Source organism: Eumetopias jubatus, unplaced genomic scaffold (genome assembly GCF_037043125.1).
Source record: "Eumetopias jubatus isolate StellerSeaLion01/CBP00866 unplaced genomic scaffold, mEumJub1_p1.0 scaffold_3, whole genome shotgun sequence".
In the NCBI taxonomy this organism is placed as follows: Eukaryota; Metazoa; Chordata; class Mammalia; order Carnivora; family Otariidae; genus Eumetopias; species Eumetopias jubatus.
This window is the reverse complement of record NW_028274809.1, coordinates 179,572,864-179,593,639: the sequence shown is the minus strand read 5'-3', so window position 1 is coordinate 179,593,639 and position 20,776 is coordinate 179,572,864. Positions and strand designations below refer to the sequence as shown.

At 45.9% G+C, this 20,776-nt stretch overlaps 1 protein-coding gene across 2 annotated transcripts in view; it reads right to left on the bottom strand.

Annotated features, from left to right (window-relative positions):
- CLDN10 (claudin 10) overlaps positions 1-18,424 on the bottom strand; it is a 106,256-nt gene extending 87,832 nt beyond the window's left edge. The window contains exon 1 of one of the 2 annotated variants that reach the window (XM_028112084.1): positions 18,211-18,424. In XM_028112084.1, coding sequence (XP_027967885.1) covers positions 18,211-18,424 — 214 coding nt within the window. The remainder of the gene's footprint in view (positions 1-18,210) is intronic. The other variant, XM_028112085.1, reaches the window with a different exon arrangement.
- Positions 18,425-20,776: the final 2,352 nt, after the last annotated feature.

Below are 20,776 nucleotides of genomic sequence, written 5' to 3'. Positions count from 1 at the left end.
CATGCCCACACCGCCCCCCTCTACTACTATCACCCCTGAACCTCTAAGATGAGGCCAGACTGCAGAATGGGCACTATTGTCCTTCCCAGCCTGCAATCAACCCCCAAAAAGGGTGGGGAGAGAGAGAGAGAGAGAGAGAGGAGCCCAAGGCCAAGACCTGGTCCCAGCATCAGCCTTCCTTAAATTGTCAGAGAGGACTGCAGGGTCCTGGCCCAATATGGCACCAACATGAACCATATCCTGACTTCGCCGTCCTGGCTGCGCGTGCATTTTGTGGGAAATACCTACCCACAGGTGAACTGAAATTGCTACCAGTGTGGGGATCCTTCGGACAGCCTATCCGCAGTTAACACAGAGAGGGAGGAGAGAAGGAGACAGGGTAGAGACAGGGACATCTGAGGCCAGCAGGAGTGGGAATCTGACCTTGAGGGAGAGACAATGGCACTGGAATTCTAAGTGGAAGGAGCCTATGCACAGCAGTGTTGTTGGGAGAGGTATGCAGGGGGCCTCTTCTAGAAGCCATATCCGCATAGCAAACATAGGATAACAGCAGGTAGATGAGGAGATAGTTATAAGCACCACCAGGGAAGCTCAGAAATATCGAGAGTGGGGCCCCTGAAAAAGTCTGGTTCTTGCCTGGACTCCACTTGAATTGGGGCATAAATGTTTCGATGATAGCATTGGTCCTCACAGGCTGCTGTGGTGGAGAACATAACTTTTACACATGGGAAAAATAAACTCAAAGATATGAGATATAAGAGCGGTTACAAAGTAATACATACATACATACATACTGATTAAAGGAAGAGTCAAGATTTATACGTGGGAAGAGAAGAAGACCCATCAGCTAAGTTAGTAATAAAAGATCATCACAAATACTTTAAGAAGCTAAGGAGGTGCAGTGGAGTTGCAGGGTATGTGTGGTTGGGGAACCAGGTAACTAAGAAAATCCTGACAGGAAAAAAAAATTCCGGGAAGGAAATAACTTATTGTTAGAAAACGATTTCCACTCCTCATCTCAACCATTTGACTTCAAATAAAGTAAGACATGTAAAAGCAGGACTTTTTCCAAAGCAATCATCCTCAGACCCGTTTTGGAATACAGATAACCCAAATGACACCCAGCTATCTCCAGAAGGTTGGCACTTGCAATTCAGGCTGCTTTCAGTAAATGCGCTTTATGTTTACCTTGCACTTTCTACCGAGTTGCTCATAACACCCAGAAACTTGAGCCATCACAGAAATGGCCAAGCGGTCCAGCCACTCTTCAGAAGCAAGCAGCTGAGGAGCTGGAGAGGTCTTTTTTTTCTGCTGACGGTGGTCGTGCATGGCTGGATGATTTATGGACAAGACTAGCAGCCGCATCCATATCTCAAAGTCATTAATTACCAAGAGGAGGACTCAGCCCAGAACCACTCAGAGGATAGAAAATCCTCAGAGAGTACATCTGTTCAAATGTTCAGAATAACCAGAGTCATCTTTATCATATTCTGATTTCTCAGTTCACCTTTCAAACATACGCTGTTTTCCACAAGCCAAAGGGAACACTGGGAATGGTCCTGAGATTTTTCATAATGTGAACATCTGAGTGAAAGGACCAGATGTGGTCTTAGAAGGAAGGAAAACAAGACCAGGAAGAAGCCTAGGGATTAAGGAAATGTCCCAAATTTCAAAACGGTACATGCCAGAAATTACCATTGGTCAGCTTGGTAGCAATTGCACCCCAGGTAAATTCTAGAATAGATCATTGAAGAGATGGGTATAAAGCTCTTACTAAAGAAAGAAGCTCCCATCAGGAACAAGCATGATTCCTGAGAGCAAGAAATGCCATATTAGACCCTCTTGTGATGAGTTTCCTAAGATGCCTTACAACTTCTCTCATGTTATGCTTTTGGATAAGAAGGAGAAATGTGAGTCTGGTAACCAACCAGATAGACTCAGTTATGGTACCACGGATGGTGAACCAGCCCCTGTGGTCCTATCCTTGCAACCATTCCTTCAACCCAACAAAAATTCACTAATTCAGCATGCACCTATACAGCACAGATTTTGTGCAGGGTACTCTTTTAGGCAAGGGATAGAGAGACACTGCTCAATCTCTGTTTTCACGGGGTTTATAATCTAGTGGTGGGAAAGGACAAGTACATGAGTAACCCCCATACAAGCCAGAGAAACAAAAATCACAATAAGGAAAATACCAAGTGCAATGGGGTGGGGGGGTGGATGGAGAAAAAGGTCCCTTCTGGTTAGGAGATTAAAAAGGCTTCGCATGAGAGGTGGCATTTGAGGTGGAGGTTGAAGGGAGAAGGACACAGGGGGTGATGAGGAAAGGCATTTGCCCAAACAGCGTGAGCACGGGCACAAACTAGGAAAAAGACTACACACAAAGTCTAATCTGGTCGCAGCAGGAAGACTCGGAAGGGAGTCAGCACTGCTGTGGCGCCTTCCTCTCGCCGGGAACTAGCTACGGGGTGTCCTTGGTGGGTAGGCAATCCACTGGCTTCTGGAGCCACAGCCTGACATTTGAATCCTGCCATGGCCACCACCTTAGCCATGAAATTGAGCAAGTTACGGAACTTCTCTAAACTCCAGTTACCTCATCTCGAGAATGGATGGGACTATAGTGCCTACCTCAGAGGGTCCTTCTGGGGATTCAGTGAGACGCTGCATAGCGTGGGGCCTGGCATGGAGTAAGTGCCCCCTGAAGGCAGCTGAATAAAGCAAGGAAGCGAGGATGTGCAGCCATCCTCCCAGATTTGGAATTCTGGGGCAGGAGTGAGGGAGGGTGGGAGATGTCTTCGCCTCTACAGAAGGAAATCCCACAGAGACCACAGGGAATATGCTGAAGGTTTTTGGGTGATGCTAAGCTGGGAGAGTGGCTAATATAAAGACTACCGCGTCAGGATTCGAAGCAGTCTTAAAAGGCTAGAATTGGGGCGCCTGGGTGGCTCAGTCGGTTAAGCGGCTGCCTTCAGCTCAGGTCATGATCCCAGGGTCTTGGGATCGAGCCCCGCATCGGGCTCCAGACCCGCATCGGGCTCCCTGCTCAGTGGGAAGCCTGCTTCTCCCTCTCCCTCTGCTGCTATTCTCCCTGCTTGTGCTCTCTCTCTGTCAAATAAATAAATAAAACCTTAAAAAAAAAAAAAAAGGCTAGAATTGCAGCTTGGAGCAAACAACAATAATATTAAGCTAACTCCTATATCAACTCCTCTAACCTTTCTCAGGGAAGATACTGTTATCAGCCTCCTTTTAAAGATAAGGAAACTGAAGCAGAGAGGTTAAGTAATAGACCAAGGTCACACAGCAAGTAATGGCAGATCTGCGATGTGAGTAGAAGTCAGGTTTCAAGGTCTACACTCTGACAGGAAGGGAGGAAAGGAAAGGGGAAGGGGAAGGAAAGGAAAGGAGGGGAGTGATCATTATGGAGTCACAATGTGCCAGAACCCAGATTCCACCTGAGGGAGTACTTAGCAAGCTAGAAGACCCCAAAGGTTAGGCGACTGAAAGTACATCTAGTAGACAATGAGGACAGTGTGGTGGTTGGTTGTAATCCGGGGCCGTGAGAGGCACTGAGGAGGAGGCCAGAAGCCAAGTTTTCTCTGCTCCAGTGTGAAATACTCCTTATTCTGGTGCTGATGAGCGGAAATCCTCAACTGTTCCTGTGCAGTAGATCCACATTTTTTTTCCTTTGAGAGAGAAAGAGCGCGCACACACACACACACATAAGCAGAGTGCAGGGACAGAGAGAGAGAGAGAGAGAGAGAGAGAGAGAGAATCTCAAGCGGACCCCACAATGAGTGCACAGCCCCACTCGGGGCTTGATCTCACGACCCTGAATTCACGACCTGAACCGAAACCAAGAGTTGGACGCTTAACCAACAGAGCCACCCAGGCGCCCCTGTGGATCCGCATTTCTGTCTGTGAACACTTTGGTCTCTAAGTCTGGCTTTTGACTCTGCTGGCTATTATGTATATGTGTGAGGTTCGCGTGGTGAGTGGTGTGTGGGTGCAGTTTGGTGTGGAGCCTGCATGGTTGTATATGGGTGTATGGGTGTCTATGAGTGTGTGGTACCTGCATGGTGAATGTGAGTGTGTGTGTGTGTGTGTGTGTGTGTGTGTGTGTGAGAGAGAGAGAGAGAGAGAGAGAGAGAGAGAGAGGGAGAGAGAGAGATGTGTAGAGGTGTCTGCATGGTGAGAATGGTACAGATGTGTACTTAGCTGGAGAACCACCTGTGTCTACATGCATGTGCCCACGTGGTATGAGCACTCTAGTGTGAATCTGCTTTAGAAGTCTAGGGGAACTGGACCACAAGCTGGATGGCTCGCCACCCTGGGCAAAGGAAGACCCTCGCCTCCACCCCGCCCCTCCCCCACTCCCAGTAAGAATTAATGAAGGCACTGGAAGCAGAAGCAGAAAGAACAGGACAAAGCAGAGGCGACATTACTGCACCCACAAGAACCTGGGCACCCCCTACAGGATAGAATTGGAGCTGTAGCTGGAATAGGAAGTTTCGAGGGGAAAGTGCTACCTTCTCTCAGGCTCAAAACTCTGCCAGTCCTAACTTGAATCTGGGATAGAGGTTGTCAGTAGGATAACATGGGTATTTTCCCAGATGATATAAATGGATCCCAGATAATTCTACAATAGTGTCGGCTGGTCCCTCTTTGTGGCTCCACCCCCTACCAAGGCCACGCCCAACTGTTTGCATTCCCCTTTGTTAACTAGGATGTGTATTCCTGCTTCATTCCTTCCCACCTGCTTCTCCTTTCTCCACAAACGCTCACAGCTTGGAGACATACGCCAGTAGTTCTTCCCAGGGAATAGGGTGGGAGAAGAGCACGTTCTGGTGAGGGAGCAGAAACAGGACGCAGATGAGTTGAGTCCAGAGCTTCGGGTCAGAGAAGGCATTGGGTCAGGGCTGAGCAGCTAGGCAGGCTGGAATTAGCAGGCAGGACAGTTATAAGACAGATCTACTGTCTGGAACCCAAACATTAGCGGGCAGAACAAAGTGAGGAGTCTGAGGTCCAGGTTTAAACAGGAGAGAGGGCGTCAGCTGATCTCCAGGAACTGGGAGGCTGAGCAAAGCAGTAAGAGCACAGAGCCTGGGCACAGAGCCAAGGAAGGATCTCGACACAGCAGAGAATCAGTTTAGTGGGGACATTTATAGGAGCCCTACAGAGCGGGCTGAAACCCCCAGATAAGGCTGGCTTGGTGTTTGCTCGTGGATTAAATGAGAACATCTGGCTGTAGTAAGATAGAAGACAGCCTTCATTTCCCTCTGCCCCTCTTGCCAAAATTCCACATTTTGTGTTCTAGAGAAAATCAGTCTCCCAATAGGATGGCTGGTCTGGTTTATATACATGGACTATATTTGGTACACATGAACCAAAAATATTGATCCAAAGAAAGTTAGTTAAAAGCAGGACTTGTCCTCGCATATCCCCCAGCCCCCATCCCTTAGCTTTATGCCTGGGCTTAGAAGTCATTCCGTCCCTGGCAAGGGTTAGGTGGCATCCCTTGCATTTGCTCAGGACCCTTTAAAATATTAATTTAGGTGGAGAATTATATATTTATTATATTAACTCTAACATATATTAAATACATTGGTTTAAATAACATTAATACCACATATATAACATTTACTACTTTAACCAGTGTTCCCTTCTAGGGCAAAGACAAAGTCGTCTTATTGCTGTGTTCCCAAGTGCCCAGCACAGAGCCCAACAGTTGTCCAAAAATATTTAAGTCAGTAGCAAATCAGGAAGATTGGTGCTTAAATATTTCTTTCTCTTTCGACACGTTCATAGAATCTCAGATTTCAAACTGGAAATGGCTTTAGAGATTACCTATTCTATCTTCCCAGCCAGTGCTGGGATTATTTCTACTACCATTTTAGCAGAGAATCATCAGCCTGCCCTGGATACTTCTAGCCAGTTTTTTTTTTTTTTTTTTTTTGAGAGAGACAGCACGTGTGCAAGAGTAGAGGGAGAGAGAATCTCAAGCAGACTCCTGCTGAGCACAGAGCCGGACAACGGGGCTTGATCTCAGGACCTTGAGATTATGACCTGAGCTGAGACCAAGAGTTGAACGCTTAACTGACTGAGCCATCCAGGTGGCCCTCTAGCCAGTTCTTTGTGGGACAACCTATCCCATTCTAGGGCAGCTCCTAAAGAAGTTTCTTCTTCATAGTGCCTCTAAATCTGATTCCATAGCAAAGTTTACCCTGTGGTGCTACTTGTCTCTTTCCCACTCCCCCTCCTTGACCATATTCTTTCCCTTTGTTTTCCAGGTGCAAATAATTGCCCACGTGAATTTATCTCAAGATCCCTCATCTTCCAATTCACCGTCCCCTAGAATCAGTGAACGCGGTTTCTGTCCCGTCCCTTAAAATACAGTGCCCAACACCAGCACTATGCAATTTAACTACAGAAAATAGTGGGCGGGGGGGGGGGGCTACTGCCTCCTCATTCCGACATTCTTAGGCTATTGGTGGTGGCTCGGATTGCATTAATCTTTCCCCCTGCTCTGCAAGCAGCTTTCTCTGTCAGTGCCCATCAGGTCTCCCGGCAGGGGCGCTCAGGGCCGTCCTGACACCCCTTGTCCCTCACAAGTCACCCCACTGCTGGGTTACCAGTTCTCCCTCTAAATATCTTCTAGGCCTGTTCCTACTGCTGTCCCCTTGGTTCAGGTTCTAACAGGATCTTTCCTGCTAGATCTTTCCAAAATGCGGGCCCTATCGGGTACGCTCTGCTCAGCATGTCTCACTAGCCTTCCAGCTCCCCCTTCTTCATGACCTTCCTCATAGAGCTCACAGGCCCCTTGGCAAGCTCCCCCTTCCCGGCACCTGCAGGCTGATTTTTCACATCTCCCTGGACAACTTCGGGTTCAGCCCCTGCACAATGCTTGCTGTTCCCTCAGGCCCTTGGTTCCCTCCTGCTCTAAGGCCCTTGCCTTCTGTACCAGACACGGCTCTAGATGCTCCACGTGAAGGAACGCACTTAATTCTCACCACCACCCCCGAAAGGAGAGGATATTATTCCCATTTTACAGATGGAAGAGCTCATGTGTCAAGCATTTTGCCCAGAGTCCTGCAGTTAATAATTTGTAGAGCTGCCTGAGTCCCCGTAGTCTGAAATGGCCTCCCCGGCTTTCTCCTGGGCAAACTTCCACCCATCTTTTTTTTTTTTTTTCTTTAAGATTTTATTTGTTTGACAGAGAGAGAGACAGCGAGAGAGGGAACAGAAGCAGGGGGAGTGGGAGACAGAGAAACAGGCTTCCCGCTGAGTAGGGGGCCCCCACTCGGGGCTCGATCCCAGGACCCTGAGATCATGACCTGAGCCGAAGGCAGACGCTTAACGACTGAGCCACCCAGGCGCCCCACCACCCATCTTTCAAGATGGATCCAGCGCCAGTTCCTCTGGGAAGTCTGCCTACCCCGCTGAACTTTACCACCAGATAGCACTTATCATGCTGAGCTAATTGTTTGCTAAATGACTGTCAGCACACCCACTGAGGATAGGCTTCTGTCCTTGGCCTCACTCAGTCCCCAGACCTATAGTCTGTGCCAGAAATCTAATGAATGCTTTGATGAAGGCACTCATTAGTGAATAAGTGAATTAACTATTTACAGGGTTCCTTTGTGCCTGTCATATGGCAGCACAGCGGGTTGCCAAAATGTCAACCTTTGGTAATCAATTTTTCCTGTAATACATACAAAAACCTGGCCAAAGCCTAATTGTGAAACCAGCTGGCTCCTGAAAGGCGGCTTAATTATCCCGAGTTCATTGAAGAGCAATAGAGCTTTCCAAATGCTCTGGAATGACCTAAAAATGCACGGCAGCAGCACAGTTCTGAAATGGCTAGCTCCAGCATTCCAGTTTCCCCAGAAAGTGTCCTTTGAGTGTGTCTCCCTGAGGAGGAAAGATAGTCTAAGGCAGGGAAACTGCGCAGAGGACACTCGATAGAGCTGATTTGTCGCATGTGTGGTCAGTTGGGCAATGAGCAGACCGAGGAGCAGTGAACCCTGTGAAAAATAAACCTGAACCCTTTCCACACAAAATATTTACCAGGAGAAAACAAGTCCTGAAGATCAGATAAGCATGTGAAGCCCTACGGAGAAGTGGAATAGCAGAGCACCTGCCTGGTGCCCCTACGTATGCAAACACCAAAGGAGCTGGTATCCATACTGAATTAACCATCACCGTTCCTATCGGCGTCATTCTCGGTGCTCGGCTTCCGCAGCCTTGCTGTGGCAGGTGGGGGAGAGGGAGACTGCCCTCCGGGGCTAACCAATTCTCAGAGATAACAAACAAGTCACCTTCCAAATGCAAATCAACACGTCCAAAGCCCACACCCTCCCCCCCCCCCCCCCCCCCGCCGCCCAACTACTTTCTTTGTCAAGCTTTCACACAGCGAGGCTCTTCCTCTGCCCTAATCAACCCAGGACCAGGTATGGACAGTTTCGGACAGGCCCTACACCCCAGAGCCCACTGAGGTTATTCTCGCTAGCCACTCCTGAAACTGCTGAGCCTGATTGCTCTGCCTCGTCCCTTCCTTCCCAGGAAAACCACAGTGAAGGCGTCGGCCATGCTCTCCTCTCGCTCCTGCCCACCCCCCACCCCCGCCCCTTACTGGCTCTGGCACTTTCCCAGTGGCCTGGTGTGGGGAGCCAGGCCTCCTGCTTCTAGGGATCTGTGAATATAAAAACTTCTTCCTTCATGATAGCATTTTGTGTCTGTGTCTTACCATCCCTGGCTAAAATTCCAACATTTTATTTTTATTTTAAAGATTTTATTATTTATTTGACAGAGAGAAGAGAGCGTGTGTGTGAGCACACAAGCAGGGGGAGTGGGAGAGGAGGCAGGCGCCCGTGCCCAGCAGGGAGCCCGATGCGGGGTCCTGGGATCATGACCCGAGCTGAAGGCAGACGCCTAACCAACTGAGCCACCCAGGCGCCCCCAGCTACATTTTAAAACATACTAGCCGGGGGGCGCCTGGGTGGCTCAGTCGTTGGGCATCTGCCTTCAGCTCGGTCATGATCCGGTGGTCCTGGGATCGAGCCCCGCATCAGACTCCCTACTCGGCGGGGAGTCTGCTTCTCCCTCTCCCACTCCCCCTGCTTGAGTTCCTGCTCTCACTATCTCTCTCTCTGTCAAATGAATAAATAAAATCTTTAAAAATATATATAAAGATGAAAACTTTAAAAAAAAAACAAAAACATACTAGCCGGGCGCCTGGGTGGCTCATTCGGTTCAAGTATCTGCCTTCAGCCCAGGTCATGATCTCAGGGGGCAGTCTGCTTCGCCCGCTCCCTCTGCTGCTTCCCCCGGCTTCGTGCTCTCTCTCTCTCTCTCTCTCCCCCAAATAAACAAATAAATAAGTCTTAAAATAAATAAATTAAATATATAGTCTATTTCATGTAATAGGACTATTTTCCTTGATCATTCCACAAACTTTTGAAGTATTAACTAGATACCCTTCTCACCCTCCTCATCCTACAGATAAAAAAGGGAAAGTGAATTTAAGTGACTTACACAAGGTCATACAAAAATTTGTGGCAATTTCCTGGCTAACGGTAAGGTCATTCCCCAAACAGCTGGGCATAGGGGAAATATGCAATTCTGGAATCATTATATCATTTCCTGTCCTGTCTCCTGTCAACGTTTCTGCCAGAAATGTCAATAATGACCTGTTTTCACGAAGCAATAGAAGCTGGTCAGAATTAATGCTATAGAGTTAGATGTCTTTCCTAAATGTAGTTATAAAATCTGGACTAAAGAGGGCAGGAGATACTCTATTAAAAAACAAACAAACAAACAAAAAACCTACAGAAGACTAAGAAAAAAGTCTATGAGAAAGTCATGCATACATTTGAGTATATGATAAACTGATGATTTTCAATAAAACCTGTATAAATGCTTTAAAAAAATTAGTGGCAGAGCTGGGCCTCAAATACAGCTTTGGCAGCTAGTACAAAATGCTGATTTCCCCTCAAAATCTGTAGACAGCCGTACAAAGTTACAAATACGTTCCCCTGTGAGCCTCAGTTACTTTGTCCATATAATGGGGGCTATAGAATACCATCTTTTGGATAAAAGTAATTATGTGAAAGCACTTTGTAAAATGTGAAGGTGATTCAAACCAATATATTAAACTGTCACAAAGTTTTTCCCAGTCCTTAGGGCTAGCAATATTTGAGTAAATCTTTATCCTTTTTTGGCTGCCTAATCTTGGTTTGGTGAAGCTCTACCTCCCTGAGTGGGGCAGAAAGTGGATTTTTTTCCTCTCCATTTCCAGCAGATGCAACATGTGACTGTTGTAAGGAACATGTCCCCACATGTGTAGCGAGAACCTGACTTCTGAGTGCAACATGGTCTCACCTTATGAGGTCTAACAAATCCTAAGCATAACCGGTGTGCGTCCGATGAGCACAGTATTCTTTGCATCATTATAAATATGACCTAGGGTTCAGTGACTCCCGTCTAGTAAGCTTCAGATGCCAGGAAGCAGCTACAGTGGTCCCAGCTGGAAGCAAATTGATGGAACAAAGTCACGCCCCTACCATTGAGATGTGAACTTTCTCAGTGCTGAAAGACTTACAGCAAGGAGTGCTGCTACCCTCAGTTGAGTGTCTCCGCCTGGCATTGTAAAAGGCATTTCCCTCTGCTATCTTGGTTAATCACCATGCAGCAGGTAAGAAAATTGAAGCCCAGGGAAATTAAGACCCTTAGTTAGTAAAGGGTGAGTCCTTTAGACCCAAAGTCCAAGCTCTAACCAGGAAGGATTTCTCAAAATTTGAATCTGCATAGGAGGGAGACACCTGGAGATGGTCAAACGCAGATTTTGATTCAGTAGATCTGTGGCAGAGCCCGAGAGTTTGCGTTTCTAGCAAGCTCTCAGGTGATACAGATGCTGCTGGTCTGAGGACCATCCTTTAAGAAGGCTCTAAATCAGTACGTGTCTTGGGGCGCCTGGGTGACTCAGTCGCTTAAGCTCCCCATCGGGCTCCCTGCTCAGCGGGGAGCCTGCTTCTCCTTCTGCCTCTGCCCCTCCCTGCCGCTTGTGTTTTTTCTCTCTGTAAAATAAATAAATAAAATCTTAAAAAAAGAAGTTTAGGGGCGCCTGGGTGGCTCTGTCTTTAAGTGTCTGCCTTCGGCTCAGGTCATGATCCCAGGGTGCTGGAATCGAGCCCCGCATCGGGTTCCCTGCTCTACAGGAAGCCTGCTTCTCCCTCTCTAACTGTGTCTCTCTGTCAAATAAATAAAACCTTTAAAAAAAAAGGTTTAAAAAATCAGTATGTGTCTTGAAAAATGCCTCTTGCATCTCATAAACACCCACGGCTCTCCTTTTAAGCATTTCCCTAGGGCCTTCTCCCTTTGCTAGAGCTTGGTGACACAACAGGAGATTCCCTCTGCATCTCTTAAATGTTACAATTTAACTCCATGAACAACGCCTTCCATTTGTTCAATCCGCAAACCTTTCTTGAGCGCCTGCTAAGAGCCAGCCACAGTGGTGGGTACCGAGAATACCAGGATCAATCACATCAGGTCCTGGCCCCAGGGAGACTATTAACGGAGACAAACAGTTCTGAAATCTCCGGTGCTTCCATGAAGGAATGCCCTGCAACATACGGACGTAGAATTCTAGACTTATCGTGGCTGCTTTGGCTCTGGCGTCACCTTCACAGCATCATGGGCACCTTTCAGCACTACACATTCCATTGCTCTTGGCATAGAGACAATTTTATGGTGGCTCATCGTGTCCAGATTCTACTGTGAAAATGTAGTTCACCTATCTCGCGTCAGTATGCATATGAAATTGTCATTTTTTTTTGGTTGGGGCATAAACATGTCAAACGTTTCTTGGGCTTATTTTAGGGGTGAAAACTGCCCAATACAAAACTTGAGTTTTTCTATATGATTTTAAATAACTTTATATGCACTTGGAACATGGCAAGAAAGTAAATCTAAAATTAAAATTAATGTTAGCTTCATTTTATTTTTATTTTTTTTTAAGATTTTGTTTATTTATTCATTTGCCAGAGAGAGAGAGAGCACAAGCAGGGGGAGCGGCAGGCAGAGGGAGAAGCAGGCTCCCCACTGAGCCAGGAGCCCCAAGCAGGACTTGATCCCAGGACCCTGGGATCACGACCTGAGCCGAAGGCAGATGCTTAACCACCTGAGCCACCCAGGTGTCCCAACTTTAGCTTTAATTAATGAAATTAAACCTCAGAAAGCAGTCAGAATCTTAGCAAATGGATACCTCTCCTGAGATGAAAGGGAAATGCCTTCCAAGAGTGCAGAGATCTATCAAATGTGTTATTTGTGAAATATTTTGGAAGGCTTTAAATCACTAAAGTCAATCTTCCCTCACTGGTAAGGTAGTTTTTATTTATTACCACTGTTTGAGATGTATTTACTGTTAATCATAGACTAAGGCACACATATCAACTAGCAAGAAATCTAGTTATGACCTTGATGGCTCCCAGCTATTCCCTCTATGTGAATAAACACTCACAGAAAACTTTTCTCTAGCAAATGCCATTCCTTTACGCCCCATTCTTTTATTTATTTGACAGAGAGCGAGCACAAGCAGGGGGAGCAGGAGGGGGAGAAGCAGGCTCCCTGCTGAGCAAGGAGCCCGATGCGGGACTCGATCCCAGGATCCTGGGATCATGACCCGAGCCGAAGGCAGACGCTTAACCGACTGAGCCACTCAGGCGCCCTCTTTATCCCCATTCTTATGGCATGGCTGTTAAGGGGATGGGGGGAGAGAGGTGGAGGAGATAGGTAGGGAGAACAGAAGAAGGTTCATGCTCCTATAGGCAGCCAGCATCATTTGACTGCCAGCTTCCAGAATAACGTTTGATTTCATTCATGACCTTTACTTGGTCATTACTCATTGAGTCATTTGAGGTCCTTTGAACCTATCTCCACCCAGATGCAGATAAGATTCTAAGCAGGAACAGGAAGCCAGCTAAGATAATAGATAACAGGAGAAAAAGGAGTAATCTCATGAGCAATTATGTTAAGGAGCCTTTTATAGCCATAATTCTTCCGTGAACTACCCTGAGGTGGTGAAGCCTTGAGAAGCCCTGCAATTGAACTTCAGGTTGAAAGATACTTCAGGGACTCTTGGAGGGGCGCCTGGGTGGCTCAGTCATTAAGCGTCTGCCTTCAGATCAGGTCGTGATCCCAGTGTCCCGGGATCGAGCCCCACATCGGGCTCCCTGCTCCACGGAAAGCCTGCTTCTCCCTCTCCCACTCCCCCTGCTTGTGTTCCCTCTCTCGCTGTGTCTCTCTCTGTCAAATAAATAAATAAAATCTTAAAAAGAAAAAACTTAAAAAAAGGACTCTTGGAGTCCAGCTCTCTCAATTCGCGGAGAAAGCAATTTATGAATGAGACACAGGGAGATTCATTTGCAAAGTCAAGGTCTTGGTGGCTAATTAATAAAAGAGTCAGAGTTTTGGGCACCTGGGTGGCTCAGTAGGTTAAGCGTCTGCCTTCAGCTCAGGTCATGATCTCAGGGTCCTGGGATTGAGCCCCACGTTGGGCTCCCTGTTTAGCGGAGAGCCTGCTTCTCCCTCTCCCACTCCCCCTGCTTGTGCTCTCTCTCTCTCTCAATAGATAAGTAAAATCTTTAAAAAAAAAAAAAAAGAGTTTGAAGTTCAGCCCGCTGAATTGCAATTCAGTGATCTTCCTTTTTGTTGCCTGAGTCCATGTCCTGAATCATTCCATTCACCCCACGCTGGCCTTCCTCCACAAGTACAACTTTGCCCTCATCAGGAACCATCTGTCTCCTTCATTATTTTGTTGTTCAGCCATGTTGCAAACATCTATCCAGAGCACCCCTGTGTGCCAGGAGCTCAAGGAGAACCCCTTGACGGTCCGGGTCCCTGACCACAAAGCCGCTGCAGTCCCTCCTTGTAGCAACACTTTCTGGACCGAGGCTTCCCTGTCAGAAATGACTGCTTCCCTCCCTAGGAGAGATGCTTGGCTTTCATAGTTGAAATATCACTATTAACGGCGACATGAGAGAGGGACAAAACATGACAGAACTAGAGAAGCAGCCTATGGTGGATACTGCACCTCAAGACAGTGATGGGCTTTTAAAATTGAGTCAAGCAGCAGGCCAGCCACGATGGGGATGGAATTACATGCATCCCTGGGGTATTTTCCTCCAATTCATTCCACAGAACTATAGTCAAGGAGGGCCTGTATTTTTCACCATAACTGTAAATGCTCTTGTCCAGAGAGGCACTGGCTCACATCCGATCTTTAAAGGCTCTAGTCACTATTAACCCACATGAGTCCCTAAAACGCCACAGCTACACTGGGACATCTGAGGGGGGGTTGAAACAAGAAGGTAGGACTCTGGCAGTGAGGTTGTGTAACAAGCAAGGCAAAAAAACAGACCAACAAAACCCCTGGCTCTGTTTTTCTTTCTTAAAGAAGGCTTAATCGGACCTAAGTCTAAGAAGATTTGTCTCAAGTTGACATTGTAGGCTTAAACAGGTCATTCTTTTACAACACGATATACCCATTTTCATTCCTCACTGGCTTCTGAGTTCTGTTCTCAATGTGGAATTATTGTGTTGTCGGAGAGCCTGCTGGCATTGAGCCTTCCCCAACACCCCCACTGTTCTGTTTTCCAATAGGAGTAAAGGAAAAGCCACCAGCATCGTCAGCAATGACTCCGCGTGAATAAGAAAATCCCAATGTGAGTCCCCGTTTCCTCTGGAAACATGAATCAGTGTTCCTGATGTTGAAAATAGATTTCTCTAGCAACTTGTTTATTTTATAAAGATTTTGATTCAGGATGAAGAATGGGGAGAGATTATGTTAAATTAATTTTACATGTTCTAATCAAAGCATTGTCAGTGGACCATAGTTTTTAAATTACCTCTCATGTGCAGGGTACACAGCAGGTAGAGAACACATTATCTTTAATATAGAAAAGCAGAATCAGGGGGATAAAATTTTAAGGGGGGAAGATTTTTTCGGCCACCATGAACTATATAGTAATTGTAACATCTTACTCCCTGTTTTCTAAGATGCATTTGGGGAAGTAGCTATTGGAGTTATACGGAAATCTACCACGGTCCTTTAACCCACTTTGGAGCTAAGGTTGAATGTTAATTTTTCAAATAACTGGGTTTCACTAAGGAATATGGAGTAAAGGGTAATAAAACAAAATATTTTTTTAAAAGGATGAACCCAGGGTGCCTGAGTGGCTCAGCTGGTTAAGTGTCTGCCTTCGGCTCAGGTCATGATCCCAGGGTCCTGGGATCGAGTCCCACGTTGGGCTCCTTGCTCAGCAGGGAGCCTGCTTCTCCCTCTCCTCCCTACCTGTGCGTTCTCTGTCACTCAAATAAATAAAATCTTTAAAAACAAACAAACAAATAAATAAATAAATAAAAGGATGAACCCAGGGGCGTTGGTGGCTCAGTCAGTTAAGCATCTGCCTTTGGCTCAGGTCATGATCCTAGGGTCCTGGAATCAAGCCCCACGTTGGGCTCCCTGTTCGGCAAGGGAGTCTGCTTCTCCCTCTCCTTTTGCCCCTCCCCCCTGCTCCTGCACTCTTTCTCTCTCAAATAAATAAATAAAATCTTAAAAAATAAAAAAATAAAAAATAAAAAGACAAACCCAGGGGCGCCTGGGTGGCTCAGTGGGTTAAGCGCCTGTCTTCGGTTCAGGTCATGATCCCAGGGTCCTGGGATGGAGCCCAGTGTCAGGCTCCCTATTGGGCAGGGGAGTCAGCTTCTCCCTCTCCCTCTGTCCCTGCGTGTGTTCTCTCTCTTGCTCACTCTCTCAAATAAATAAAATCTTTAAACATTTTAAAAAATTAGAATATTTAAAAAAAGGGGGCACCTGGGTGGCTCAGTCGTTAGGCGTCTGCCTTCGGCTCAGGTCATGGTCCCAGGGTCCTGGGATCGAGCCCCTCATTGGGCTCCCTGCTCAGTGGGGAGCCTGCTTCTCCTTCTCCCACTCCCCCTGCTTGTGTTCCTGCTCTCGCTCTCTGTCAAATAAATAAAATCTTAAAAAAAAAAATTAAAAAAAAAGATGAACCCAGTAGGGGTGCCTGGCTGGCTCAGTCAGTAGAGCATGTAACTCTTGATCTCAGGGTTGTGGGTTTGAGCCCCACATTGGGTGTGGAGATTACTTAAAAATAAAATCTTAAAAATAATTTCTCCTTAAAAAAAAAAAGATGAACCCAGTCAAGAACAAAGAACTACACTCACCCATGTGACATATCTTCTCCTTGCTGCCCAAGATAGGAGTGGACACAGGGGGCCATGGAGAGAGAAGAACCACAGAGATGTGCAGAATGACACCAGTGGTATCCACAACCCTCTTCTCCTTCTACAATCTCCCCTTGTGCCTAGAGAAACCTTCCAGAGGAGAAGGAGCAATTCTGAAATAGCCCAAAGTTGACAAGTTGGGACTGAAAAGAAATATAGCATTGGTTCTTCAAATGGGTGCTTAGGAAAGTTCGTTATTTGAGCACCTAAGTGGGCTACCCAAGCCTGAACATTTCCGTTGATTATCATCAGAATTCTCCTGGCTTTAACTAAGTATTCTCTCTTTATCCTTTGGCACAAATTGTGCACTAATGACGTGAATACTTGACACAAAATCCCATAAAATATTATGCTTTGGTAACTTCCTAGTTAAAATTTTCTCTCGTTTTCTTTACTGGGGCCAAGGTACAGTTTTGCCATTCGGTGGCGAAAAGACTATATTTTATAAAATACCAACGGGCAATATTTAACATAATAAACCCACAACTTACGGCAGATTTGTAAACGCATTAAACAGGCAGAAAGCAGAGGCAGATAGTGATTCTTAAAATGACATAAAAGCAAATAGTTGTTTCCCTGGAGGTATCCTGAGGTATGAAAAAGCCTTTAAAGAAAAAAAATTCCCTAAGATACATATACTTGTAATAGAGTTTCTAACATGCATAACGATGAAAGCTTGCTTACATATATTTTTAAAAAATAAAACCAAGTAAAAAGGCAAAGTTCATGGGCATTTTCTTTCACTTAGCTACTTTTTAAAATCTTGCTCTGCTATTTTATCATTAAATATGATTTAAAAAAATAGAAACCCCTCTATACACAGAACTTTTCCTCAGCGCTGTTCTTGTCATATGCTTCTATCACCCTAAATATATACATGAATATACACATATGCCACCTGCGTATGTACTTCATGCCCAGATGCCCCAGGAAATATAGGAACATGGGATAACCTGTGTATAGATTTCTCCATGATGTGAGACAAATTGAAACTAGCTGTTAAAACAGTCACTTCTGGGGGGTACCTGGGGGGCTGAGTCGGTTAAGCAGCTGACTCTGGATTTCGCCTCAGCTCATGATCTCAGGGTGATGAGACTGAGCCCCATTGTCAGGCTCCGTGCTCAGCGGGGAGTCTGCTTGAGATTCTCTCTCTCTCCCTCTGCACCCCCCTCCCGTGCACTCACTCTCTCTCTAAAACAAATAAATCTTTTTTTTTTTAAGATTTTATTTATCCATTCATGAGAGACAGAGGGAGAGAGAGAGAGAGAGAAGCAGAGGGAGAAGCAGGCTCCCACGGAGCAGGGAGCCCGATGCGGGACTCGATACCAGGACCCTGGGATCACGACCTAAGCCGAAGGCAGACGCCCAACCATCTGAGCCACCCAGGCGCCCAATAAATAAATCTTTAAAAATAAATAAAACAGGGCGCCTGGGTGGCTCAGTTGTTAAGTGTCTGCCTTCGGCTCAGGTCATGACCCCAGGGTCCTGGGATCAAGCCCCGTATCAGGCTCCCTGCTCAGCAGGAAGCCTGCTTCTCCCTCTCCCACTCCCCCTGCTTGTGTTCCCTCTCTCGCTATCTCTCTCTCTGTTGAAAAATTAATAAAATCTTTAAGAAAAAAATAAATAAATAAAACAGTCACTTCTGCCCTGTCCCTTGGAGTCTATCATTTGCATTAGGTACTTGTAAAAGATCCATGAAATTATTAACTTTCCTCTGCCATATGGAATACATGATTTCATTCTTTCAGCCCACATTCTGACACGTCATCCCTCCTAAGCCATTCCTGGCACTTTAATGAAACACTCAGTCTTTACAGAGTTAACAGCCCACTGTATGCAGCTGCTTCGGCACAGTGAGGGGAAAAGTTGACATTTTACTTCCACCCCAAACAAAGCCATTATATTTACCTTCTACTTTGAAGATAGTAAAGTGCGGTCGGCAATGGAAAGAACCCAACGCGTTACCTGCGCAGTTCATCCACAGACCCTGGTAAACCCAAGTGGCCGTTATCACTGACGATGCTCGAGTGGTCACTTTCCACTCATTGGAGGCGGTGGCCGCGACGAGAGCTCCAAACCCTCCAACGCCAAACACCAGAGCTGAGATCTGTGCCCTGGACATGTCTCTCTGCCTTCTCCAGTGACACCGTCCAGACAGAACGCTTTGGTGGGCCAGGCATGCAGCGGGCGACTGACGCTCGGACAGGTGTCACGGCAAGTTAATGCACATAGGGGACCGCATTTCATGCTCGGATGGCCTGCGGAAGGGCGGGATTCAGGATGAAGTCTGATTTACCGATGGCATTTTAAAGATCGCCTAAGATGATCTTTCTAATTTCCTACACGGAGATTTACTAAAATTTTGTAGATGGATTTTAAAGGTTTTGACTTCACAGATTTTTTTCTCCTGGCACCATAGTTAATGCTTAATTTTGTTAGCCTGAAGCTTAACGAACCATGCAACAACCAGATATTACAAAGTACAAATTATACAGTAACAGTGAAGGCTTATTTGACCAATTGCTTTAGTGTCGCATGCCTCTGGATCTATATAAATGGAATCGTATTGCAGATATTCTTTGACCTTGTTTTTTCACACATTATGTCCGTGGGATTCATCTGTGTTCAAGAATGTAGTTGTTCATTACATATTACAGCTGAGATATAGTACTTTGTTAAACGGATCTACTACAATCTACCCATTTTCCTGGAAATGAACGTTTGTGTTGCTTCTCCCCTGCCCCCACCTGCCCCCCTCTTGGTAGCAGTTGGAACAGCTGTAAAGGTTCTCAGGCATTTCTCTCTGTGCACCTGCGCAAGAGTTTCTCCAGGGTAATCTTAGAAACGGAACTGCTAGAAGTAGGAAATAAGTAGGAACTGCTCCTCCCACTTTATGGACAATACTAAACTGCCCTACTAAGAAGTTCTAGCAGGTTACCATCCCACTACCAGTGGGTGAGTCCCCATTGCCTCACTTCATAACATGTGATATTGGGGTGTTCTTAGAATTGCTGGGGTTTTTTGGGGGGTTGGCCACTCTGATGAGTGTAAAGGTATCACATTATCATGACTTTTGTATTTGCTGATTAATAATGAAGCTGAGCATATTGTCATGTATTTCTTGGTTCATTGTATGACATTTGTAGCTTTTGCTCATGGAATCCATTGAGTCGCTTGACTTTTTATAATTTCTTTCTTTTTAAGATTTTATTTGCTTGACAGAAAGAGAGAGAGCACAAGCCAGGAGAACAGCAGGGAGAGGGAGAAGGAGAAGCAGATTCCCTGCTGAACAGGGAGCTGGATGCGGGGCTTGATCCCAGGACCCTGGGATCATGACCTGAAGACAGATGCTTAACCGACTAAGTCACCCAGGTGCCCCTATAATTTATTTTTAGTTCTATATATATATATCCTGGCTAGTAATCTTTTAAAAAAAAAAAAAAGATTTTAGGGATACCTGGGTGGATCAGTTGTTAAGCGTCTGCCTTCGGCTCAGGTCATGATGCTCCTTGCTCAGTGAGGAGCCTGCTTCTCCCTCTCCCTCTGCTGCTCCCCCTGCTTGTGCTCTCTCTCTCTCTCTGACAAATAAATAAAAATCTTTAAAAAAAAGGATTTTATTAGAGAGCAAGAGCATGAGTGGGGGGGTGGGGGAAGGGCAGAGGGAGAGGGAGAAACAGACTCCAGGCTCAGTGGGAGCCATTCCAGGACCCTGATATCATGACCTGAGCCAAAGTCAGACACTTAGCCAACTGAGCCACCTAGGCGTCCCTGGATAGTAATCTTTTATTGATTATTCATATTGCAAATATCTTTCCCCAGTTTGTGGTTTGTCTTTTATTTGGCTACTTGAAAAAGACTCTGAATTTTAATGTAGACAAATTTATCAAGCTTTTATTAAATGATTTGTACTTTTGAGACCTTGATTAAGAAATCCCTCTCAGAGATAATAAATATATTACCCTCTACTCCTATTTCAAAGTTTTAGCTTTTACGTTTAAGTTCTTAAATCATCCAGAATTGATTTTTCTGTTTTACGATTTAGGACCTATTTCATTTTTTTTTTAAAGATTTTATTTATTTATTTATTTGAGAGAGCGAGAATGAGAGATGGAGAGAGAGAGCACATGAAAGGGGGGAGGGTCAGAGAGAGAAGCAGATTCCCTCCTGAGCAGGGAACCTGATGCGGGACTCGATCCCGGGACTCCAGGATCATGACCTGAGCCGAAGGCAGTCGCTCAACCAACTGAGCCACCCAGGCGCCCCCTATTTCATTTTTTAATATGGGAACCCAGTTTCTCTGTCCCTACTAAATAGTCCCATGTTTCCCTCTTGGTTTGTAGTCATATCAGATATCATTATTTGCCTGGTCTGTTTATGGGTTCTCTAATTTGTTCCATCTGTCTCTTACCTGTTCCTGCACCCATGCAATACTCTCTTAATTACTCTAATTCTATAAATGTTTCTTTTTTTTTAA